Source organism: Mauremys mutica, chromosome 6, assembly GCF_020497125.1.
Source record: "Mauremys mutica isolate MM-2020 ecotype Southern chromosome 6, ASM2049712v1, whole genome shotgun sequence".
NCBI lineage: Eukaryota > Metazoa > Chordata > Testudines > Geoemydidae > Mauremys > Mauremys mutica.
In genome coordinates this window covers 57907668-57934165 of record NC_059077.1, presented here as the reverse complement: position 1 = coordinate 57934165, position 26498 = coordinate 57907668, and the positions used below count along the sequence as shown (strand labels likewise).

The window sequence follows — 26498 nt, the reverse complement described above, 5'->3', positions numbered from 1 at the left end:
TTCCCCTGAGGCCCTGCCCATTGCTCACATGGCGGAGAGGAGTGAGCAGGGGCAGGCCGGGATCAGAGAGGAGCAAGCTCTGGGTGGGGCCTTGGGGGGGGGGGGGGAAGAGGCTGAGTGAGGCAGAGCCTCCGGACAGAGCGTGGGCAGAGAAAGGGGCAGGTCCACAGTCTGGATTCCAAGGCCCCTTCTGAGTGTGGGCATGGCACCATTGGCACCATTATAAACCCAGTACTGTATTTTACTAACACATTGAACCTGATTCTTATTTACACTAAGAACACTTCACACTGCTCTGGCAGTGTAAAAGGGAGTAGTGTATATTGTCATGGGGGTAAGAGGGAAGGTTCTCTCATAGATTGGTAACTGTTCAAAAGATAGGAAACAAAAGGTAGGAATAAATGGTCAGTTTTCACAATGGAGAGAGGTAAATAGTGGTGTCCCCCACTGGTCTGTACTGGACCAGTCCTATTCAACATATTCATAAATGATCTGGAAAAAGGAGTGAACAGTGAGGTGGCAAAATTTGCAGATAATACAAAACTACTCAAGATAGTTAAGTCCAAAGCAGACTGCGAAGAGCTACAAAAGGATCTCACAAAACTGGGTGACTGGGCAACAAAATGGCAAATGAAATTCAGTGTTGATAAACGCAAAGTAATGCACATTGGAAAACATAATCTAGACAACTAGACATATAAAATGATGGGGTATAATTAGCTGTTTCCACTCAAGAAAGAGATCTTCGAGTCACTATGGATAGTTCTCTGAAAACAGCCACTCTGTGCAGCAGCAGTCAAAAAAGAAAACAAAATGTTGGGAATCATTAAGAAATGGATATTAAATAATACAGAAAATATCATATTGCCTCTACATAAATCTATGGTCCTCCCACAGCTTGAATACTGCATGCAGATGTGGTTGCCCCATCTCAAAAAGATATATTGGAATTGGAAAAGGTTCAGAAAAGTGTAACAAACATTATTAGGGTTATGGAAAGGCTGACATCTGAGGAGCGATTAATAAGACTGGGACTTTTCAGCATGGCAAAGAGATGACTAAGGGGGGATATGATAGAGGTCTATAAAATCATGACTGGTATGGAGAAGGTAAGTAAAGAAGTGTTATTTATTCCTTCTCATAACAGAAAAACTAGAGGTCACCAAATTAAATTAATAGGCAGCAGGTTTAAAACAAACAAAAGGAAATATTTTTTTCATACAATGCACAGTCAACCTATGGACCTCCTTGCTAGAGCATGTTGTGAAGGCCAAGACTATAACAGGGTTCAAAAAAGAACTAGATAAGTTCATGGAAGATAGGTCCATCAATGTCTATTAGCCAGGATGGGCAGAGATGGTGTCCCTAGCCTCTGTTTGCCAGAAGCTGGGAATGGGTGACAGGATATGGATCACTTGATGATTACCTGTTAGGTTCACTCCCTCTGGGGCACCTGGCATTGGCCACTGTCAGAAGACAGTATACTGGGCTAGATGGACTTTTGGTCTGAACCAGTAAGGCCGCACTTATGTTCTTATACCCACTTTAAGGCCCCTTTACACACCTAGAGCAGTGAAAATGAGAATCAGGCCCATTATGTTTTACTTACCTGGCCACCCTTCCACGCAAGTCCCCAAATCCATGTAGGTATTTATGGTCCAAACTTTGAACAGCAAAAGTTGTTCCTGTTGCAACATTATCTCTTGTTCTTATTTGTTTCTCCAAAACCTATAAATTCATAGTCACATCCTATTAGCTTGTTTAGTTTACCACTTCATTATTCATTTATTAGTATTTCAGAGCTTAGCAAAAACATCCTTTAAAGAAGGAGTTGTCAAAGTTTTCATTTCAATTTCTACAGCACAGCTGTACTCCTTTATAGTGTCTATCTAAATTACACAAATAAAAACTACATTGCAAGAACATTAAGGTTGCAAAGTCAAGCAATCAAAAGTCAGGAAATCCCAAATGAAGGTTGCCTATGAAAACTTAATTTGCCCCCTTTGTGCATATGCATTATGATTCAGTCTTTAATTATATGATCACATGCTATTTTTTTCCATAGGACCCAGGCTGCATTCAAGTGTACAGCATGACCTGTTTTATCCTCATTGTTCAATGTGTGGGCACATACCTTAATTACTATATTCTATTCAAACCCTACTCTGAAGACAAAGTTATTAATTTTCTCATGTGCTTTTCAAAGGTGTTCCTCATTATAACATCTGAGTGCTTCTCAAATATTAATTTATTTTACATCCTGTGAGGTAAGGGTGTGGTATTACTCCCATTTTACAGATGGATAACTAAGGCACAGAAAGTTTAAGGTAAAAAAATCTACTTATTTTGGGTGCTCAAAATTTTGGAATCTAAGATATGGGATAGGAGGCTGAAGAGGATCCTAATGGGAGCAGGAGGGAATCCACTGATTGTCCTTCACGTGGAAACAAATTATACTGCTAGATTTTTTTCTGGGGCGCATCAAGGAAGACTACACCAGACCAAGAAAGACACTGAAGGAAATGGGAGCTCAGGTGATCTTCAGTGGAATTCTACCTTTCCCTAGAAGAGAACAATGAAGATGAGACAATATTACGATGGCTCAGGCAGTTGTGCTATAAGGAGGGTTTGGGGCTGTTTGACCACTGGGAAGCATTCACGGACAGAGAACTGTTCTCATGAGATAGACTCCACCTGAGCAGGGAGGAAAATAGACTTCTGGGGTTGGCACAACTGATTGAACGAGCTTTAAACTAGGAATCTGGGAGATGCTTATGTAATCTCCATGCCTGATTCCAATACTCACTTTTATAGTCCAGTCAACCTTTCAAGTGGACTCTTCTGAGGATTACCCCACAAAGCAAAGTTTATTCAAACCATAAAGAAGGCAACGTGGAGTCTGGTGGTGAAGTTGGCTCCATGCTCTTTCTTCTCCGTGTGTATGCTGAAATGCAGATTTGCCTTGTCTCCTGTCATTTCCCCCTCGTGCTGCTTCAAGGACCCTGTATACTACTTATATGTAAACTGAAGTAAACACACATTCCTTTGTTTAGGACAGAACTCTTTAACAACTTTTGGCTAGTCAAGACTGTGTGGGTTTGAACATGTGCTAGCAATATTATACGTGGGTATTAATAACTTTACATATAATTTTGCTACACACATTTCACCATGATATTATTGACCAGCAAGTTATCAGTTTTCAGATGATACCTCCCAAAGCATATTTTGTATTAAGACTATTACAATGGTGTGTACAGTGTGAATACAGGGATGCTTTCGGTCACAGAAGTTACCAGTGGAGTTCCTCAGGGACTGGTGCTGGGACCAATCTTACTTAACATTTTCACTAATACCTAGGCACAAAAAGTGGGAGTGTGCTAATAAAATTTTCAGGTGACACAAAGTTGGGATATATTACCAATATGGAGAAGGACCGGAATATCATACAAGAAGATTTGAATGACCTTGAAAATTGGAGTAATAGAAATGGGGTGAAATTTAACAATGCAAAGTGAAAGATCATGCATTTAGGGACTAACAACAAGAATTTTTGCTATAAGATGGAGATGTATCAGTTGGAAGTGACAGAGAAGGAGAAAGACCTGAGTGTTTTAGTCAATCACAGGATGATTAAGAGCTGCCAGTATAATGCGGCCATGAAAAAGACTAATGCAATCCTTGGATGCATCAGACTAGGTATTTCCAGTAAAGACAGGGAAGTGTTATTATCATTATAGAAGGCATTGGTGAGACCTCATTTGGAATACTGTGAAATTCTGGTCTCCCTTGTTAAAGAAAGATTAATTCAAACTGGAACAGGTGCAGAGAAAGGCTACTTGGATGATCAGAGGAATGGGGAACCTCCCGTATGAAAGGAGACTTAAGGAGCTTGGCTTGTTAAGCCTAACAAAGTGAAGTCTGAGAGGAGTTATGATTGCTCACTATAAATACATGAGAGGGATAACACCATGGGAGGGAGAGGAATTATTTAAGTTAAGGGCAAATGTTGGCACAAGAAAAAATGTATATAAAATGGCCATCAAGAAGTTTAGGCATGAAATTAGACAAAGGTTTCTAACCATCAGAAGAATGAAGTTCCAAGGGAAGTAGTGGGGGCAAAAAAAATCCTAACTTGTTTCAGTACTGAGCTTGATACGTTTTTGGAGGGGATGGTATGAAGAGATTGCCTACAATGACATACATCCCATGTGCAACTGCTACTAGCAAATATCTCCAATTGCTACAAGATGGGACACTAGATGGGGAGGGCTCTGAGTTACTACCAAGAATTCTTTCCCAGGTGTGGGGCTGGTGGGTCTCGCCCACGTGCTTATGGTCTAATCGATTGCAATATTTGAGGTTGAGAAGGAATTTTCCCTACGTCAGATTGGCAGAGACCCTGGGTTTTTTTAGCCTTTCTCTGAAGGGTGGGGCATGGGCCTCTTGCTGGTTTGACCTAGAGTGTATGGTGGATTGTCTGTAACTTTAAGTCTTTAAATGAAGATTTGAGGACTTCAGTAACTCAGTCAGAAGTTATGACTGAATGGGTGGGTGAAGTTCTGTGGCCTGCCATATGCAGGAGGACAGACTAGATGATCATGATGGTCCCTTTGTGCCTTACAGTCTGAGTCATCTAGGACCTGACTTTTTTTTTCAGAGACTTAGCATTATATAGCAGTTAATACGTCCAAAGCACAGCCCTGTGATTTTTTTTTTAACATGGGGAAAACATTGTATTTTCACTAGCCTTGTTCTCAGAAGTGGCTATTCCATTTGGCTGAAGGTGTGTGTGTAAGTGTGTGTGTGTGTATATAGATATAGATATAGATATAAAGCTGAGGCACACACCCAGCATGGGACATTTGAGCTTGAACAGATAAGGTTTGGCAAAGTTATAAGTAACTAAAAACAGGGTCATATAATGGGAACTGGCAGGCAACCTTAACATGAAGCTGTGCTACCAGCCCCATCTCTGATGCTGTCTGTCTGATATAACTAATAAAGTTGAGTAAACATTTTAGGATGAGTTCCAAGCTGAGCAGGAGAGAGGACATATACATTGAAAACTTCCATACTGCACAAACATAGTAGCAGATTCTTCAAGCTATCCATTGATTAGAGCTGAGTAAAGCATTCTATGTAAAATCAGAGTAACTTGAGATTTGCCTGTTAAGTTCCTGGAGCTTCTTCAAACATGCAGTGCTTAATGCAACATTTTTGAATCAGTAAAATTATCATTGAAGCTGGGTACAGTTTTATCTTTGTTACACAGAATTTAGCTAAAGTTTTGAAGGCAGCTTTTGTGATGCATTGTAGATATTGAGCTGACTTTGGTTGTATTGTGGAAGTGATGTAGATGAAAGTCACATGGCCCTTATTCTGAATCCCTGACTGTCTGAGCCCATCCCATGTATTTCTGAGAGTTAACAGAATTTTTTTTTAACTCACTGTCAATGAGTCAGAAAAAATTATAGGCCTGATTTATCTTTGCCCTCTGGCCCTTTTTAATACCACTTAGATTGGTGCAAAGCAGTCATAGGGCAGGCATAAGGGCCCTACTGCCACCAGGGAATACCTCTAACATAAATGGCCCCTACATCAGCTCTGTAACATCTCTGCAGCAGAAGGAGGCATTCTAGCACTGGCTCGAGAGAGATGGCACATGGGAGAACTGAGGGGGCTGGGAATTGTGGAGAGCAAAATGTAATGACAATCTTTTCATTCTGTCTGCACAGCTCTAGTGACAATGCACATGGCATGCATCCGAAATAGTGAGCCCTGACTATACATTTATTTTTGTTCTTTGGTAGAAAAATGTTATTCTCAAAAGGTCAAGTATATTAGCACAGCTCAAATGATTCATTTGTAGTTTGCCTAACAAGGCAAATGTGGTGTGATAAATCCACAAATGTGGAATGTTGAATGAAAGACACCTGCTCTTTGGTTGACAAAAGCAGTATCTGTCTTTCATTTATTAAGATGGAAAGCACCAATATCCTATTTATTGAGAGAAATCACTACTCCAGTTCTTGATCTAATTCCCTGGACAGTATTAAATTCCCACAACTTGCCAACCTTGGGGGAGTGAAATATATTCAAATAACTGCACCTGTGAAAGATGTTCAATGCTGGTCAAAGTCAGCGTTCAATCATTTTTAAGTGTTTCTTTCACTAATGGTTTTGTTGTTTTCAACTGACAAACACTGATTGCTTTTGTCCTGCTCTTTCTTATGCAACACCAGCCAGAACTGTTTGATGACTGTATTGTGGTTACCTCTTTTGCTGAGCATTGTTAATGATGTCATCAAAATGTCAGGATGGTTCTGGGAACACAGTTTGTTAACTTAAATTCTTCCTATCAGTTGCCTTTGCCAAGATCTGAATTATTAGTGACTATTACATTCTGTGGTGGAGTTAAAAAAATAAATTCCAGGTTAGAGAATACCCCAAGATTATAACAATTTTAAAGTACTCAGATTTGGGGGGTGGAGGGTAAATTACTTGATTTGTATACCTTTAAAAAAAGGCTATGATTTATGAAGATTTTTAGCATATATATGCTCACCCCGGCTCCATATTTATTATTATTATTATTAATAATTAATAATTATTAATACTGTTTGTATTGTGGGAGCACCTAGTAGCCCCCATTATGGACCAGGTCCCCCTTTTGCTAGGCACTTTATAAACAGAACAAATAAATTGTAAGCTCTTTGGGGCAGGGATTGTCTCAGTACAATTTCTGTGGTACACCAGGGGAAATGAAGGTGGGTCAGTGAGCATATAGGAGTTATGGGATGGAAGATGAGTGATTTGGTTGCAGATGCCTGCATGGGAGGGATGGGTGCTATCCAGGTGGCCTGGGTCTGCACCAAGGCTTGAAGGGCCCTATCGAAGGCCTCTGTTGCTTTATTGCTCCACGGAGCTGAGGCAGCAATGCCAGGGAACCCTTCAAATTCTAGTGCTCTGGTGCAGAGATACTGGCTTCCTCCAGCACAGCTGCCTGGGGTGCAGGACTGCTGAGGCAGTGGCACTGAAGGAACCAAGTGCCCTTGAGTTAAGGCACCAGTGCTTCAAGGGCTCCCTATGGCACTGTTGTCTTGGTGTGCTGGGAAGCTGGGCAGCTAAGGCTGCAGCAAATCTGGAGACCAAATTCAAGCACTGAAGTGTGGAACAAAGGAATTTTAAGTGACAATTTCAGTACAATTAATCTTAGAGTTGCTATCAATCGTCCATATTTCTGGTAAGTGCCACTGAGAACTTTATTGTTAGCATTTCTTGAGGGTTCAATAGTTCAAATTCTCAGTCTTCTAATTTAATTACTACAGAGTTAAGCTCTATTAACTGTTTTATTTTTACTTTCACAAGCCTTTGCATTTCCTGGTTTCACATGGAACTGCAAGCACCCCTATAGGGCGAGAGAGGGTGTTCCCTGGTCAGGGGCGGCTCCAGGCCCCAGCACGCCAAGCGCGTGTTTGGGTCGGCAAGCCGCGGGGGGCGCTCTGCCGGCACTGCGGGGGCGGCAGGCAGGCTGCCTCCGGCGGTTTGCCTGCGGAGGGTCCGCTGGTCCAGCGGCTTTGATGGATCTCCCGCAGTCATGCCTGCGGAGGGTCTGCTGATCCTAGGACCAGCAGACCCTCCACAGGCAAACCGCCGGAGGCAGCCTGCCTGCAGTGCTTGGGGCGGCAAAATCCCTAGAGCTGCCCCTGTCCCTGGTCCAGCTGAAATAATGACAGATTAGAAATCTGATGAAAAACTTGATCCTGGAAGATATTCAGCCCTAAAGAGTTTGGATACAAATCTTTAGAAATTCACCCCATGACAAAGCCCTAAACAACTATGGGTTTCCCTGTTCACCAGGCCAACCGATATTTCATGTCTCCATGTGTTTTTAACCAGTCCAAGCATGTTCCAACTTCTAATGAGCAGAATCTTTGAGCCAAATTATCTCCCTTTCCCAGGCCATTTGTGCCACTCTGGAAACAAAATGCAGCCTGAATCTGTCCATATATGGCCAGTTGTAAATGCCCCTTGCATAGGGGAATCAGGGAACTGTAATTAGCTCCCTGATGTCCCTGCTCACGCAAATCTTAGCCACAGGAGAAAATCTAACCTTTTCAGAAGGCCAAGAAGCCTCTGAGAACTGTACCATGCTCAATAACTGGGGCAGAAGTGGGTAGCTGGCCTCCCAGGGAGAGCAAAGATATATTAGTATTAGCTGCTTATACAATATTAAGTATCTTTCTATAGTTGAAAAATATATTGGTCCTGACTGAATAATAGGAAAGTAGAAATGCAACAAATCCCACCAGCTCCAAGAACAAATGCAGACCTACCTCTATATCATGGCTGAGCTTCTTAACTATGCTTGTAATAGTCTGTATGTGGTTTTCCAGCAGTTGTCGTGCTGTTGTCTCCCCCTGTTGATGGCCCTTACTTCCTTGAAGATAAGAAACAATGTCATCTTTGATTCGAAAGGCCTGATCTAGGAGAACAGCTGTGGTCCTCTCCTGACTGGACAACCGGTTTTCTAGAAGATTCACTCTGTTTCCAGGAATCATGGGAATTGCAGGAAGGAAAGCTTGGCCCCTGTCCAGAAAAACACATTACAGGGTAATGTCTGAATGAGGCTGAAGACTGGCCAGTGTACATTAGGTTTGAAATGTGCTGCATGTTACATTTTCATATTACAATATTTACAGTAAGGTCAAAATTTGACATCAAGAGCACTGGAATAATAACAGTTTCTCTTTTTCTTGCCCTGGTTCTGTATTATACAACTAGGGTGACCAGATGTCCCAATTTTATAGGGACAGTCCCGATATTCAGGGTTTTTTTCTTATATAGGTGCCTATTACCTCCCACCCCCGTCCCGATTTTTCACACCTGCGATCTGGTCACCCTATATACAGGCTCCATGATAATAATAATTCACGGAAATCTGCCTAGAGGATGGAGTAATGTGACTAGCTGATAAACCTTTTAAACAAGCAGATTAATCTATTAGTAGGGCCCTACTAAATTCACGGCCATGAAAAACACGTCATGGACTCTGAAATCTGGCCTCCCCCTATGAAATCTGGTCTTTTGTGCGCTTTTACCGTATACTATACAGATTTCACAGGGGAGATCAGCGTTTCTCAAATTGGGGGTCCTGACCCAAAAGGGAGTTGCAGGGAGGTTGGAAGGTTATCTTAAAGGAGTCACGGTATTGCCACCCTTACTTCTGCACTGCCTTCAGAGCTGGGCAGCCAGAGAGTGGCGGCTGTTGGCCAGGTGTCCAGCTCTGAAGGCAGCGCTCCACCAGCAGCAGCGCAGAAATAAGGGTGGCAATACCATACCATGCCACCCTTACTTCTGCGCTGGTGCCTTCGGTGTTGGGCAGCAAGAGAGTGGTGGCTGCTGACTGAGGGCCCAGCTCTGCAGGCAGCAGTGCAGAAGTAAAGGTGGCAATACCATACCTTGCCATCCTTACTTCGGCACCGCTGCCAGCAGCAGCACAGAGGTAAGGGTAGCAGTATCGCAACCATCACCCCCTCCACACACACAATAACTTTGCGATCCCCCCACAACTCCTTTTTGGGTCAGGATCCCTACAATTACAACACAATGAAAATTCAGATTTAAATAGCTGAAATCATTAAATTTACGATTGTTAAAATCCTATGACCATGAAATTGACCAAAATGGACCGTGAATTTGGTAGGGCCCTATCTATTAGCAGTCTATAGATTGACTGAACATAAATACCTACAGTCATAGAGCAACAAGAATGTAATGGGGGTGGGTCAATGCTAATTTTGACAGTCATTTCATTTTTGGCCACTTAGCTGGCAGCGTTAATTTGTTAATTGTATGAGTTAAAAAAAAATTCTGTCAGCCTGTGATGGGGTGTTCATCCCACACAAGCCCTGAGTGGGTAAATGTGGGCCAGAAAGGGCTAATTAACCTTAAATGTTGCACTTGGAGGCAGTGGCAGATTAACAAATTTGCTGCCCCAGGACCTAAAAAAATTGCTGCCCCCCCTTGCCAGCTCACCTCCGCTCCCCCACGGCAAGCCTGGGAGGGAGGGGGGAGATGTGGCGCGCTCAGGGGATGGCGGCGGTGCAGCGGAGGTGAGCTGGGGTGGGGAGCGGTTCCTGCCCCCCCCCCGGGTTACTCCCCGCGCCCGGGGGTCCCAGCTCACCTCTGCTCCGCCTCCTCCGAGCATGCCACTACTCGCTTCTCCCTCCCTCCCAGCACTTTCGTGCAGCAAGCCTGGGAGAGAGGTGGAAGGAGGGAAGCGCGGCGCACCTGAGAGAGGAGGCGGGCTGGGGATTTGGGGAAAGGGTGGAGTTGGGGAGGGGGCGCGAGCAAATTTGTTGCCCTAGGCCTAGGCCTTGTTGGCCTAGGCGATAATATGCCGCTGCCTGGAGGGAAACCAGGGATTGATAAAAACTAATGGAAGATGAAGCCCAGCAGGGGGAAGATTTGGGCTAGGATGATAAAGCCAGGAAGTGACAGCAGGAAGGAGGCTGCAGGGTGGAGGTCTACAACCACTCCCTAGAGAGAAAGGGAGTTGGCTAGAGACAAGGAGGAGATTAGGAGGAGAGTAAACCTGGTGGTTCTGTCCTGGATTAGGGATTCTTACAAGAGGCTTAAAAGGGTGGAGTACCCACAACGAGGTGCTCCTGCGGTGAGTGGACCCCTTTACACAGGTCTGCAAATGTACCTTGTAATTTCAGTCCAGCAGTTTTCTTTCTCACTTATGCTTATTCACCAGTACTATATTCTGCAACTGGAATTTAGGGTCTTCTCTAACTCCCATTGAAATCAATGGAAGGAATGGCATTGACTTCAATGGGGGTTGGATTAGACTCATAGTCAAAAGTTCTGTTGATGATGCATAAATCAAAATAGCATATAGCTCGTGCTCCCCCTCCCTGCCCCTGTTCTAACCCCTTCCCCAAATCCCCGCCCTGGCCCCACATCTTATCCGCCTCCTCCCTTGAGCATGCCACATCCCTGCTCCTCCCCCCTCCCTCCTGGAAAGTCCTAAGCACTGCCAAACAGCTGTTTGGTGGCGGGAAGTGCTGGTAGGTAGGCAGAGGAGTGGGGACACGTCACGCTGGGGAGGGGAGCGGGGGGGGCGGCAACTATGGCGGGCTGCATGAAATAGCTCCGCGGGCTGCATGCGGCCCATGGGCTGTTTCTACAGAATTGTGATGCTTTGGGGATCGCCTAGACCAATAAGAGGTTCTGTCACTGCCAGTCCAGTAATCTTAGGGCCCTTTGTGTTGTGCAGCTCTGGTTTCATTCCTTGACACCAGGAGCGACCCGACAAGCACAAGGTCTCACCCATGCTCTTACCAGCTTAGTTACTCTTTGCAGGGTGACACCAACAAGTCCTGAGTCTCCCTAAATCGGTCCTTCTTAAGTTCTTAACTATCACACACCCTGACTGTTCCCCCTCTGGTTCATCACCCCCAGTGTGTGAAACCAGCCCCCCCATCACCACTTCAGTTTTGGGGGGACACTCCACACAGTTTTCACAACAGAAGTAAAAACAAACAAAAATTTATTTAATAGAAAAGCCAGAGGTTCAGAGATTATTGACATAACCTCAGACTTTACACTTCCATATGAGATAAAATCTTTTTTCTAATATAAGTTACCCATTGCTTTTGAACAGTTTCCCAGCACACCCTTTAACCATAGGGAGGATCAGCATTTCATGTACAGCATCTGCCAAGTGACTGTCCCTCAGTTTCTGGATGTCAAACCACAGACACAAGTCTGTTTTTTAAAGGCTTTTTTCCCTTTTGTTTTTTCCCCTCTTGGAAATGGGATGTCTGTGTCTTTCCATAACTTTAGAGGGTCATGGATGTCCTTTCTTGGGCTGGACAATGGATGGGTACTTGAAGTGGTTTCATGTAAACAACTGGCCTGAGAGGTGTCTCTACTTGTCTGATCGCTCATTGTCTTGTTGTGAGGTGCTGTCAAAGCTTTATGAGCACAGTTCTCTATATACACAAATACATCAAATCCTCTGATTATTAGAGTTTAGAACATTACAAGCTTTCATAAAAGACCTTATTCAACACGTTTTTATAGCACAATAACATTGTATACAATCAGTCAATTCAACTGCTTATTCTTTGGGGTTCAAATCCCTTGTTCTACTTCAAGATGTCTGGACCCTGATTGTCACAAGCTTGTAGCACAGCAGGCTCAGATTAACTGAGGCCTCTAAGATGCTACTGTAATATAAATAATGAATAACAGTAATAATTTGTATATCCCAACCAGCCATTCAATGCAAACAATCAGAATGCCTTCACAAGACAAAGCCTTTTGCAGGTGCAGGTGTGTGAAAATGGAGGAGTTAGTCCCATGAATGCTCATGGACACATAAATCACAGTCTAGCAAAATAACACATATGTGAACCTTGGACAAAATAGTACATCTTCTCTGGGTGCCCAGTCCAACTTCCACTGAAGGCAATGGCAAAACTTCTATTTGGTTAGAAGATAAGGCTTTCCATGAAAAGTGAGAAGACTGTGATAGAGAGGATGGTATGGTCTGCATATGGGGCTCAAAGGATATATAATGCCTGGTACAATGGGGTCATGGTCCATCACTTGGGCTCCTAGGTGCTACCACAATACAAATAATAGTAATATTTAATAAAGTTTTATAATAATACCTTTATTCAATGTCAAATGAAGACCAGAAGGAACATCTCTACTGCACAGGTTACAGAAATACAAGGCATGGCATAATTTCATATTTTTCTTGTAAATGTGTGTGATGGATCAGAGAAACCTCACACCAGCAGAAAAGGGGTTAAAGAGAGCCTCTGGGCCCAGATAGCCCCATCCTGCTACACCTGCAGCCAGTGCCAGGCCTGGAGGGGGAAGAAAAGGAGAGACGCTGGCTCAGTTCAGGGCTGACTGGTGAAGAGGCAGGAGATAGTCCTGCCTCTCTACTGGAGGGGTGCCATCACTACAAACCTGACAGAGAGGACAGCTGCTGGGGGAGAAGCACTCCTGACTGAGAGAGACTGTTGAGACTGGGGAACACCCAGCAGTGAGTGAACTTTACCATTTTGACTTTGAGGACATTGTGGGGCTTACATCCACCCTACCCAGAGGACCTGAGGCTGTGGCAGGATGCAGCAAAAGCTCCATGAGGGGGCACTACTCAAGTTGAGCCACTACAGACTGGATGATAGGGGCTATGCCCCAAGGTGTAGGGACATAGGTAGGAAGTAGCCCAGGGCAGTGGACTTGAATTCTCTATTCAGAGGATCCTGCTGGCATTGCTTTCCATGGGTCCCTGGGCTAGGACAAGGTTGAGAGTGAAGGCCGGCGTCTCCCTACTGTACCCGCTTAAGGGCTGAAGCCCAGATTCAAGTGGAGGCCAGAAGATTCCCAGCCTAAGGTCAGGAATTAGGCACCCCTGCTGCCTGGTCAGAGAAACCAGGGGCCGGAAGTCAGGTATGCTAACTGCTAGGCAGACGGCCCTTCAAACACTGTATCATAATGTTCTTACTTTTAAAAAATGCCAGTCTGACAGCCCTGAAGACTGGAGTCTGCTGTTTATCTGCAGAACAAGTACAGCCTGGGCAGTAGCTGTGCAAGCTGTCTCTCTCTGTCCTGTCATTATGCCTCATCCCTCACCTGGAATGACCATTTCTTCCTTTGAGAGGGTAGTTCAGCCCTTGCATCCTCTGTAGGGTGATAATTGATGTCAATTGTGATGGTGAGTGTTTGGTTAATGGTGACACTTTTCCATTGGAAACTGGACTGAAATCCCAAACTCTTTTCACATAAGACTCCCTAACAGCCTTCAAATGGAAAACATTTCTAGTAATTACTGATGTTGACTGGGTTTGAACTGGGAACTTGGACGCAAAACCCCTTATGTCCCATTACCAGTCCCGTGAGTAATTTAATATCTCATCTTAACTTTACTCACACAGTTGCATAAAACCAAACAGAACATCAATGAAACAATGTAGTTTTAATGCAGAACTGTTCTATAATGCATAGTGTGGTCAGAAATGGTAGCTCTTCTGGACTTGCACAATTTGTACTTGTTCTGGTTAATGTCTCTTTTGTTAGCTAAAGAAAATCAATCCAAATAAAACTTGGCCTTGGATCAAGGCTTCATTTACCTTTCTATGGGCAGATTCTGATATCAGGTCTGCTTCTCTAGTGACCTCTACATATACGAGAAGTTTATTCATTTTAGAGGCCTGGCTTGTTTACAATTCTCATTTACTGTCATAGTTAAAAATGGGGACCATATTGCATAATGGTCTTGATGTCATTGTTACCTCAAGGTTTTTATACTGGGTCCATCATCCTGGTATCTGAGCACCTATGTGGATCCACTACTAATCTCCACACATGCAACTGCTTTAGAGTCACCTGTGAGGAAGATTCCATTTCCTGGCCTGTGAAGAGCTCCCACACAAAGAATTAGTACTTGGGCTTTGCACAGGGATGGAAGATTTTTGTGTGTGTATAAACTATACCTCTGTCTATTCACACACACACACACACACACACACACAAAACTATCTTGGTGCTACTGCAGATGGTGTCCTGATTCCCAGAGAACACAGCTCTATGGGGTACAATGATTGGAATCTGGCCACCTTTCTCAGACTTGCCGCCTACCTACCTTAGATTACCCTGCACAGAAGAACTGTGCTAATTCTGCTGCCACTCAGGGCTCATCTGCTTGTGGATATGGGAACACAAGACTATGGCCAGAATAATAATTTCACACACACACTGAAATGCAACCATCTGTGGGGTGGAATGAACCAGCTATTTAGAAGCATGCAGCAAAACTATTCAGCTGTCTAGAGCTGGAAGGGAGGAAGAATATCATATCCATTTGAAATGGACTCATAGATAGGCCCAATATGGAATTTTTCCAGACACTCTTATTCTTGTAAAAGGTCCAATGGGATCTTTAATTACTGCAAGTGGGTCAGAACCTTGGATTTACATCTCATCCAAAAGACTACTTGTATCATGTATCTCTTAATTTAACCACAATGGCATACGAACAGTATGTACCCTATAACATGGTTTAAGATGAAAACTGTAATTTAATGGTAAAGAAAAATACCAAGATAATAATCTGGAAAGAAATCAGATTCATTTTCCCTTATTGTGATCTTTGCTTTTAGATTGCTATAAATAAATGTCCTGCTATAAAAATAACTTAAAGAAAGAAGAGGAGAAGAAAGTTCAACTGTCCTGCTCAATCAATATAGAAAATGCAAAGATGACAGTTTACTGATTGATGTGTGCCTAAGGATAATCCACAACAAATTTTATAACCATATGGACTATAAAGATAGTCTACAACTGGCTCCTGGGCTGTGTGTACCAAAAGCTATTTTACATTTAGCTGTGCAATTATGATTTAAAAATAAACACAACCATTGCCAGCCATGAAACAGCACTGGAACTAAACACTTATTGTCAGTCACTGCTCTGTAAACTTTAAATATCAAACTGACCTCTTGAGATTGTGTATGCTGTGCTTTATCAGTGGCTGCTGAACCTAAGTCACAGAAGACTGATTGAGAATCGTGCAGTGTAGGTCAGACTTATTTAAAATCTTATTTAGTTTTATAAATACATTGCTCTTTCCCACATACCATCTTGTTTAACAAAGAAAATGGCTCCTGTTAATTTATGAAAATGAAACTCTAATAAAGCCTGTTGACATATTAGCTGTTTGACTAGAGAAGATTTAGGGTTCCACTTACTAAATCTCAAAGAGTTTGCTAGTTAGACATTAATTATTTGATATTTGGAGCTTTATTACTGGTATTTCATTTACCTACCTTTCTGATGACTTCTCTAGTCATTTGCCAAGAGTCTGGTGGGAATTCCTCAATATGACAAATTGAAAACCCAAGGCTCTTTTTCCATTTCATATTTTTTTACACAGAGATTTCCATTTTGTCCCCACCCCAGTAGGAGTCAGATGATGGATTGGAAGCAATACAAGTTACAAATATCTTTTAACTAAGACTTGAACTATATGGGGAAATGTTTATTCTATTCTCTGCTCTGCTGCTGGGTGGCCTAGGATAAGTCACTTCCCTACTCTTTGACTCAGTTTTTCTAGTTGTAAAGTGGGGGATAATGTTCCTAACTTCCTTTGTAAAGCACTTTGGATGGAATGCACGATGTAAGAGCTAGTTTTATTATTATTATTTATTTATTTTATAATGGGTAGCTGTTGCACTATGGTATCTGAAGAATGTGAAAGATCTGTAGTAATTTTATGAATGCTATGTATATATCTCTGGACTTCGTGGTTGAGTTGCTGGCTAACAGGTAATGAAAAGTTAAATTAGTCTTGGTTAACTTGGGATTATTGGAACCAAAAGCTAATGACTAGAGACAGCCCTGACTACCAATAGCCAAACATACAACTGAGGTGATAATTTGACGTTTATCTCCCCTAATATAGAACTGGGACCTGACAGGTTCTGTGGGGGAAGGGAGGGTGGTTTGTGTGGGAACTGTAAAACAGAGTCTGGAAGCAGTTTAAAATGAGCCTCTGATGAGTCAGGGGAGACAGCCTGCAGAAAAGCAGGCTAGAACTTGACCCCCAGAAAATGAAGGGAGGAACAAATGCTAAGTTTAGATAAGACAATGTGTGTTTATGCTTTTGTTGTGATAGCCCTCTTTTCTCTGCTTGTTATGTCCTGTGGATAAATAACACTTTGTTTTGAACAAACTGCATTCTCAAACTGGTCACAGCTCCTGGAGAGAAGTAAATGGATCAAAGCCAGCTGGTATTGTCCAAGTACTAAGGGTTGGTAAATTGGGGTGCTGAAGCCTAAAAGCGGGGTGAAATGTGGGATTCCACGCTGGGTGAAGTGCAAATGTAGGCCTGTCACTTGAAAGAGGTGACCATTGGGAGCCAGAGAAAGGTGAAATGTAGAGCTCACTCCTGAACCATATCAGTATTATTCTGCCATTACTAATTATGTAGTATTGCACACTAGAACCATGCTGGGTAGATGGCTGAAAGGCTGCAAAAGAACAAGCCATGACCCAGCATTATAACACATGAAGAAAATCTACTTCCCTCTTCTATCAGGATTGCTGTTTTACATCCCTCATTAAAGGCCTGATCCTGCAAGAAGCTTGAGGCCTTCAGCTCCCTTACGAGAGAAAACATTAGACTCTTTCACTTTGCCCTCCTCAGGCAGTGCCATATTCCACTGACTGGTTCTGTTTGAGCAGGGAATGGAATTGTCAACCACAGCCTCCAATCACAGAGCTTTCGGCATCTTTTAAGTATCTTGGGCCCAAGTCATGGAGCACTTTGAAGATATGAAGTGAAACTTTGAACTAGATTTGAAATTCTGTGGGAGCTCTGAGGTGCTTGTGGCAGCCTGTTTTGCTGAGGAGATGCATTGCAGGATTCTGTATTAGTATGAATTTCCTAAATGCTGAAGGCTTCATGCCCAGTACACTGCATTGCTGTAATCCAACCACAAAGTGACAAAGGCATGAATAACTGAGGCCAGGTCTTCACCTGCCAGGACGGGAGAGAGTCTCCTAGTCAAGCAGAGATGGCAATAGCATCTATGCGTAATGCTTTCTGTGAGAGCTCAGCATAGGTGAGGAATCTACAAGTACTCCTAGACCATGGAGTGAATTGATCAAACAGACTGTACTGTAGCTGCAAGCTCTTCAAAATACTTTCCTCTGCCTGCCAGCATCACCTCGTTTAACTGATTCAAAGATCAAGCAACAGCAAATTGCATGATCAACTTGGATGTACGAATTCAGGAATGCACTCTAGGTCCAAAAGAATAGGCGAGTGAAAAATATGTTTATTATAAAAGAAATATACTCCTCCCTGAGGGATCAGGAGGAGACTGGGACAGTAAAATTAGGTGGTAGAGGAAAGATGTCAGAGGATCAGCTATACTGCTCTCCTTACATTAATTAGGAATCTGAGAGATCTCTAGAAAGCACTAGATCTCCCAGTGATCCATAGTGTTGCCCCTCCCGCTCTGGCATCATAGTCATGATGTCATTGAAGGGGTACAGATGCCAAAATGTACATGTCTGTGATCCCAAACAAAGCTGATCATTTAAGAGCACATAGCTTCTTTTGAAGATGTGGGGGCGGGGGGAGAGCAGAACCTCAGGGTTCACCTTGGTCACTAGTGACCATTGCCCTAACCTGTCAAACAGAATACCTTTAAGAAAAACAATGGGAAAACCGAGACATTTTCTATTGGGAACAATTCTGCTAATATGTTATATTCTGGATTTCTTCCTTTATTAGCATGAAAATAAGATTTTTGTTTCATTAGAATTCATCTGCTCCTGCTACTTATTTTCTATCTGAACTAAAAATTATCCTTCAGTGACATGGTAATCATTTCCACAACAGTCAATTATGATGCAATTCTAGAATTCTGACAATTCTAACTTCAGGCAACCAAGTTTGAAGAAAAAATTAACACAAGAACACATCAAGTAAATTCATGAGAGGAATATTTATGGATGTAATACTAGGGGTAGTTAATCAGTTTTCCATTACTTCAAGACCTTCTCTCATTTCTGCAAAAAAGAATAATTTAGCATGATGGTACTTCACGGTCATGAGCAATAAACATGTTCCTTATATTCAACTCCTATGAACCTTGAATGTTCAGTCTAGAAGCAAATACTTCCTCATTTTGCTGTATATTAAACAGAAAGCAATGAAGGATATGGTTTGAAGGGGACCTCTTAACTTTTACTGGCTAAACAATTGATGGGGAGGACACATTTGATATCCAACCATAAAACGCTTTATGTACATGGACCGTCGATTGCCTTGATCCCCAAACTGGCATAATTAACAGTACCACATACCATTTGATTTTCCAATTATTCCATCTTTCTTTTTGTCTAGTTTAATCCTCATTAAAACCTGGAATCACAATGATGTCCTACTGGCTGAGTGCTGGGTAACTGCAGAGCTTTGCATTCTCTCTGCCATAGGCTTCAGCATGTTATGGAAACAGTGCTCCAAACTCTGCAATCCTCAATGATGGGACACAGGACTTGAATGATTCAGGCAGTGCAGCTCTGTGGTGGACATTCTACTTGGAAGGGCATTGTGAGGACCACTGCTGCCTTTCCACATGAGTGAATTCCTTCTTCCAGCCCAGCTGCTTTGCAGGCACCGGGATGGGAGAATGAAAATTGTACCTCTCTGCTAGGGTTGCCAGGTGTCCGGTTTTCGACTGGAATGCCAGTCAAAAAGGGACCATGGCAGCTCCAGTCAGCACCGCTGACTGGGCCATTAAAAGTCTGGTCGGCAGCACAGCTGGGCTAAGGCAGGCTCCCCCATCTGGCTCCTACGTGTAGGTGCCGCCAGGTGGCTCCACGCACTGCCCTCACCCCAAGCGCCAGTTCCGCAGGTCCCATTGGCGACGGTTCCAAGCCAATGGGAGCTTCAGGGGTGGCACTTGCAGATGGGGCAGCGTGTAGAGCCTCTGGCCGCACCTCTGCGTAGGAGCCAGAGAGGGGACATGTTGCTGCTTCTGGGAGCTGCCTGAGGGAAGCACCACCCACAGCCTGCACCACTGACCCCTTCCCACGCTCCAACTCACCTGCCCTCCAAACCCCTCAGTCCCAGCCTGGAGCACCCTTCTGCACCCAATCCCTTCATCCCCAGCCCCATCACAGAGCCTGCACCCCCAGCCAGAACCCTGACCTCCCCACATTTCAATCCCCTGCCCCAGCCCTGATCCCCTCCTGCTCTCCAAACCCCTTAAACCCAGCCCGGAGCACCATCCTGCACTCCAAACCCCTCATCCCAAGCCCCACCCCAGAGTCTGCACCCCCAGCTGGAGCCTTCACCCCCCTGCACCCCAACTCCCTGTCTCAGCCTGAAGCCCCTTCCCTCATTTCTGGCCCCACCCCAGAATCCACACCCCCTGCCCAATCCACTGCCTCAGCCCTGAGCTCCTCCCATACCCCAAACCCCTTGGCTCCATATCCCAGCTCAGAGCCCCCTTCTCAACCACAAACCCCTCATCCCTGGCCACACCCCAGAGCCCACACCCCCAGCCGGAGCCCTCACCGCATCCCAACTCACTGCCTCAGCCCAGAGCCCCCTCCCGCACCCTGACCTCATTTCTGGCCCCACCCCAGAGCCTGCGGCCCTATCCTGGTGCCCGAACACACACACACACACACCCCGCACCCCAGCCCCCTGATCCAGCCCTGTGAAAATGAGAGAGTGAGTGAGGGTGGAGAGAGTAAGCAAGGGAGGGGAGGGGATGAAGGTGGCGGCCCTCGAAGGAGGGGCAGGGCACAGGGCAGGGCAAGGTGTTCGGTTTTGTGTGAGTAGAAAATTGGCAACCCTACTCTCTGCACTTGTGAAGGCAAAGCTTAGCCTGGAAACTGAACCAGAATCTTTCATCAGAGTGTGGCTCACTAACCTCAGGGCCAGCCTACTTAACACATTGTTATTGGTAGTATTAGAGTGCAAAATATGCAGTACAAGACTAAAAAGGAGTACAATGCTTAAAAAATAAAAATATTCCTTATCACATCTGAAAATAGTATCTGTCACTCAATTGTTGCATGACTGAGTTCATTCACATGGAGAAATCATAAATCATTTATCCCATTTGGCTTTTTGAAATCTATATCGGGGTAGAATTTAAATGATAACCTAATGATAGCCAATGGCCTTGCACCCTGAAAATTGTTTTTTATGAGAAATCCTGTAGTTTGTGCTTTTGATTCAGTCTTGCATTTCCTACATGTCAGCAATGATTACTTCATTTCAATTAATCTTTAAATGGCTCCAGCTCTGTTCTAAGAGTCAAGGACCATTTCCTGTTATATGCTAGAGGAGGAGGGATTATGCAGCAATCATTGTGCACAATCAAGTGTGCACAGAATCATTTATGAGGCAGGCACAATGCCTCCAGGAAAGTTCACAGCAGTGATTTCAGCAGTGATTTCTGCTTTCCCTTTACTCCTCCTTACTCCAATCTAGTTCTGCTGGCTGATGTGCCACCTATGGCAACTTCCTGCAATATTCTAGATAAGCTTGATTGAATTACACTAAACCTTATTGAATTAAGTTTGAGTTTTAGAAGTTTATATATTAAAAATGAAAAGCTTATGTATTATTTTGGGATTGTGTGTAACTTCTCTAGGAGGAAGACTGTCAATGTAAACATTGGGAAGCATTTTGAGTTTCAAAGGATTATTTTAAACAATGTGCCAGACAAACCACATGAAGTGGGCTTTCTAGGAAATACCTGGAAGGAGGTGAATGCAAATTACCATGCTCAGATATGCAAAGACACAACCTTTTGAAGCTTCGCCCTGAGTAGGGGACCATTGTCTGGCTGACTACCTATTCTTGATCTCTGCAGATCAAAGACCCAAATTATATAAAGATGCGACTCACAGATTCATGGGTGTGCTTGTTCTAAGCTAACAACTGTTGTGAACTTGTGACCACAGAAAAAAACTCCTTGGTGGAGTTTGAGGGACTGCTCAACTGCCAGAGCCCTTGTTGGATCTGCGGGTGATCCCTGGTAAGTTTATTAGCATGCATGTAGATTCTTCTGTTTTAATGTTTTTTCTGTAATGGTTTCACCTTAAGAATAAATGTGCTTGCTTAGAAAGGGCTGGGTGGTAACTTGTACCCATGGGCAATTATTACACTGTTTGTAGCTTCTGAGGAGAAAAGCAAAGGCGGCCTTCTTGGTACAATTGAGAAAAAAGTGCAATATGGGGCTGTTGAGAAAAAGGCTAATATCATCAGGGTGTGTTAATAGGAGTGTTGCAAGTATGACACAGAAGGGAGTTGTCCCACTCTTCTCGGCATTGGTGAGGCTCAGCTGGAGTATTGTGTTCAATTCTGGGTGCCACGTTTTAGGAAAGATGTGGACAAATTAGAGACAGATCAGAGGAGACCAACAAAAATGATAAAAGGTTTAGATAATTTAACCTATGAGGAAAGGTTAAATTGGGCATGTTTAGTCTTGAAAGAAGAAGACTGAGTGTGGACCTGATAAAACTCTTCATATATGTTAAGGACTGTGTGATGGGGTGTATCAGGTCCTTTGAGGCCCTCTGCTGGAGGCCTTGTGGTCCTACCACACCATGCCCAGGAAAGAGCAATAGAAGTGGGTCCTCCAGGCTGCCTAGAGAAGCTGCAGGGAAGCAGCCAATCGGAGCTCAGCAGGTTCATGTAAAAGGAGCTGCTGGATAGAGCAGATCAGTTGCTAGCTGGAGCCAGGGAAGCAAGGATGGTGCTCCTGGCTAGGTGCAGGATTCGCAGTACCTGGACAGAGGTGCAAAGAAGGTGCTCCTGGCTGATGAGTGGGACTCAAGCAAACCTTCAGCCCTGAGGTAAGGGTGAAGCTGAAAATGCTGGGTCTAAGAAGGGAAGTGGCCCAGGGAAATGCAGCAGCAAGTTAAAAGGAAGCAGCTAGGTTGGGACCCGGAGTAGTGGGCAGGCCTGGGTCCCCCCCTTCTCCCCTCCCACTCCCCTCCCCCAGCCACAGGTGGAGTGGCCTAATCCCAGAGAAGGTGTCAGAAGACCTCAAAGAGAGCCAGTATTTATCTGAACTGTTTTGTTTGTATACCTACAGACTGGGCGTGACTCAGCTCTCACTGAAAACTTGCTCAAAAACTTTAACTATCAACAGGGATCACCGCAAGTGAAGCAAAGCTGAGAGAGTGCAGGTGCAGATGCACTCGGCCAGCAGGGGCATTCACATGAGATGAGTGGCCCTGTCACAGGCTGTTATAAAGAAAATAGTAATCAATTATTCTCTGTGTCCACTGGAGGTGGAGTAACGGCAAGGAAGATTTATGTTAGATATTAGGTAAGTTTTCTCACTATAAGGATAGTTACACTGTGGAATAGACTTCCAAGGGAGGCTGTGGAATCCTTTTCACTGGAAGATTTAATAGTAGGTGAGACAAACCTGGCATGGATGGTCTAGGTTTACTTGGACCTGCCTCAGACCAGAGGGCTGGACTCTGACTTCATGAGGTCCCTTCCAGTCCTACACTTCTATGATTTTATGGTATCTTCCATTTATTCCCATATTCAGAATTCTATTATGAAGTCTAATATACCTTACTTTCAAAAAAGCGTGGCAAGTCAGCTCTTGCGTAGAGACCTGGACCATGGAAGCAACCAGTTGAGTGATTTTTATTCCATTCTGAAGAAAATGGTATGATATAGTACAGGCAATACATGCAATAGAACCTGAGCCATACAGAGCAATGGTTCTCTTCTTTCTTCAATTCAAATTCCAGCGTAGGTTGCCCCCAGATTAAGTACCACTGATGTAGAGCACAAATCACAATTAGCAAGTACGTACCAATAAATCTACATTGTTATCTGTTCACCACAGCAGTGGTAGTAAGTACAAGAGAGTGAACGGTGCTTTATGTCCGGATCTCTGCAATCCATTAAATAAGCACTTGATTGGAATAAACTTCCATTCAAGTTGTGGTAATAGTTGTGATTTTAAGTAATTGCAGACTTACTTGTCAGGGTAGTTAACCAACTCAGTGGAGTTCTCTGACATTTTTGCTTGAAGAAAATCTTATCTAAAGCAAAGGTTAAAGTGTTTATTTGTGGTTTCCATGCACGTAACTCAAATGAGCTTACAATTTATACAGTCCATGTTTACAGGACAGGGCTTCATACATGAATATAGATTTCATAGACAGCAAACATTCCAGAAGCTATAGCAGAATCAGAAGAGTATTGAGCAGTTTCTGATTTCCATTCAGGGAGAGCAAAAGGCAGGACTTTTACTGTATCTGATCAGCAGATAATTTCCCTAGCTAAGGGGAACACAGACATAAAGTCAGGAGAGCTAGCGCCTGCACCAATGTCAACTCCTGCACCCCCTGTCCCAGAAGAAGGGGCATGTCAGAGCAAGTCAGGAAGGGGACATGGCAGAGCTCAGCTCTATCATGATCCTTCACTGGCCTCTGGTCCCTCAGTGACCAGTAGTGCAAGTTAGAGCAGCCTACTTGCACCAAAGTCAGGTGTAGTATAGATGGCCATAGCCCATAGGAAGAGAGAATATGTGGAATAGCTGTTGTTGTGTAAGGATATAGAGTGTAGCTGTGACTTTCTGTACAGGGACTGTGCATGAACTGCAGGTCAGAGTGAACAACAGGCTCTGGTTTCTGTTGGGTAAGAGTTATGTAATTTTAACAACAAATACCTTGGCTGTTAATACACATTATCTTGGAGTTAATCAAAAGACCACAATAATCAGAGTCTTGACACCACACTCTCCTACACATTGCCCTGAGCTGAGTGGAGTTCAGACAGAAAAGAGAGTTTGGCCCTACCTTTCACAATTGTGACCTGGTGAGACTGAATCCTCTAGACCCAAAGGCAACTAACAAGAGAATACGTGAATACTTCTCGAGAGTCAAATTGAATTTTTTTCACTGCCAACAGCTAATGACTGTCCTATCTGGATAAAGGGGTTAGAGCTAAGAGTTGTTACCTGAAACCTCTATATTGATATAGTACTGGCATGTATCCTGGGTATTCATGTTAAGACTTACTCTCTCCTAAAATTATTGTTCCTTATAACTACCAACATATAAAGGGAGTGAAAATTTGTAAAGTGGTTTATTTTTAGTTCTTACATATGATCTATGGGCTGTCTCTACCTTTGTGCATTGTATAGCATTAAGCTCATCGTTGGTGCTAAACAGATCACCATAAAGAGCTATGCATAAACAAAAATGGGATCATAAAACAGTCATAGAATTATATACTTATGTATATACATAGGACAGAAGGAAAACGCTCTTTTGTTATTAAGCATTTATTACAAGAGTGAACAAATAAGATACATAATTCCATGCAAAGGCTACATTAAAATAAAGAGCTAAAGATTATAAATTGAATCCCTCAAAAATCAGGAAATGAATAAATAAAGGACTTCCTATTCTACCTCAGACTCAGGAAGAGAAGTATGTCTGTTCATCAACCAGTGGGTGTCCTGCGTTGCATTAAATGCTACGGCAGTTGCCCCCATTCTAAAAGATGCTTAGAATTAGCATCTGTTTCCCTGGAGATGCTGTGATGTCACTTTTCCAGTTCTGTAGCACATAGTTGAAACTCTGAAATTCAGTGAGTAAAGCATAAGACCAGTTACAGAATTTTTAACCAATTGCATTGCATTACATACCCGTGAACCAGATCCCATTGATGGGCTGAATTCCTTCAGATAGTACATTGCACCTCCTTAAAATGAGCTGTTCATAAATACCCTGTGATCTAGCTTTATTTTTGTGAGGAGGTGAATTTAGTTTTATTTTATTTTGTGCTTATTCCATTGCTCTTTAAACTGTGTTTCTCAAATAGAAACAGAACAGCTCTTAGACACAAACAGAATTTTAGGAAAAATAACAACTAAATCCAGGCTGAACCAATAGTTTCGAACAAGATACACCTCTACCCTGATATAATGCAACCTGATATAATACGAATTTGGATATAACATGGTAAAGCAGCGCTTTAGAGGGGTGAGGCTGCACGCTCCGGTGGATCAAAACAAGTTCATTATAATGTGGTTTCACCTATAATGTGGTAAGATTTTTTTTGGCTCTCGAGGACAGCGTTATATCGGGGTAGAGGTGTATATAATTTTTTTTGTCTCTTCCTGTAGAAAAGAAAGAAAACTGCTCACATGGAATTCCATTTAGTTCATGTGTATAGAATGAACTAGCCCCTTAGGGGCAGGGGTAATTAGCTGTGGCAAGCATCTATGCTAAAATGTAACCTGTGTTGGGGAAAGCTAGTGCAAGACCTTCCACAACACTTAAATCCCAGGTTGGGACTATCTGTGGAGAAACTGATGGAGCATCCACTCCAGTGTGCCTCCAAGTTCTGTGTATGCTGCAGGAATGGTTTCTGTGATAGCTTCACCAAGGGCTGCGTAGAGCGTTGCATTAGGAGAAGGCCAAAGGCAATCTAGGGCAGAGGCCATGGGATCTCTCTGTGGCTCCACCATCATACTATGCAGACAACACAGAGAGACTGCAGCCAGTGCTCTACCCCTAGTTCCAAGACAGCAAGGGGAATGGGTTTTACCTCCCCAGTCCGACTGCCCTACACTTCACCTCCTTGGAGCCTGATGCTTTGGCTTCTCTGGCCTTAAAATCCATGGGACCACCGTGGTCATCTAGCGTGACTTTCTGCATAACAAGCCACTCGCTAATTGTGGCAGTGGAGGGAATTATTCTTTTCTGCTATAGTAGCAAACACAACAATTTGTTATCTATATTTTAGAAAGACATTCAATTTCAAATGCAGGTGAATTGAACTTCACCTTTATGTAACTTTATCCTCTCCATATATAGTACGCTTCTGTCCCGAGTATCTCCATTGATGGCACTCAGCTGAAAGTAGTGGAGAACTTTAAATACCTGGGTAGTGT

General features: G+C 43.4%; 1 protein-coding gene across 2 annotated transcripts in view; it reads right to left on the bottom strand.

Annotated features, from left to right (window-relative positions):
* The window catches only part of FAM81B (family with sequence similarity 81 member B), a 55934-nt gene extending 30803 nt beyond the window's left edge, over window positions 1-25131 (bottom strand). The window contains exons 1-4 of one of the 2 annotated variants that reach the window (XM_045020309.1): window positions 25011-25131; window positions 23572-23634; window positions 8340-8592; window positions 1610-1728 (exon numbers count right to left, since the gene is read on the bottom strand). In XM_045020309.1, the coding sequence (XP_044876244.1) occupies window positions 1610-1728; window positions 8340-8592; window positions 23572-23612 (413 nt within the window). In that variant the 5' untranslated portion in view covers window positions 23613-23634; window positions 25011-25131. Of the gene's footprint in view, window positions 1-1609; window positions 1729-8339; window positions 8593-23159; window positions 23635-25010 lie in introns of both variants that reach the window. The other variant, XM_045020311.1, reaches the window with a different exon arrangement.
* Between the last annotated feature and the right edge of the window lie 1367 nt (window positions 25132-26498).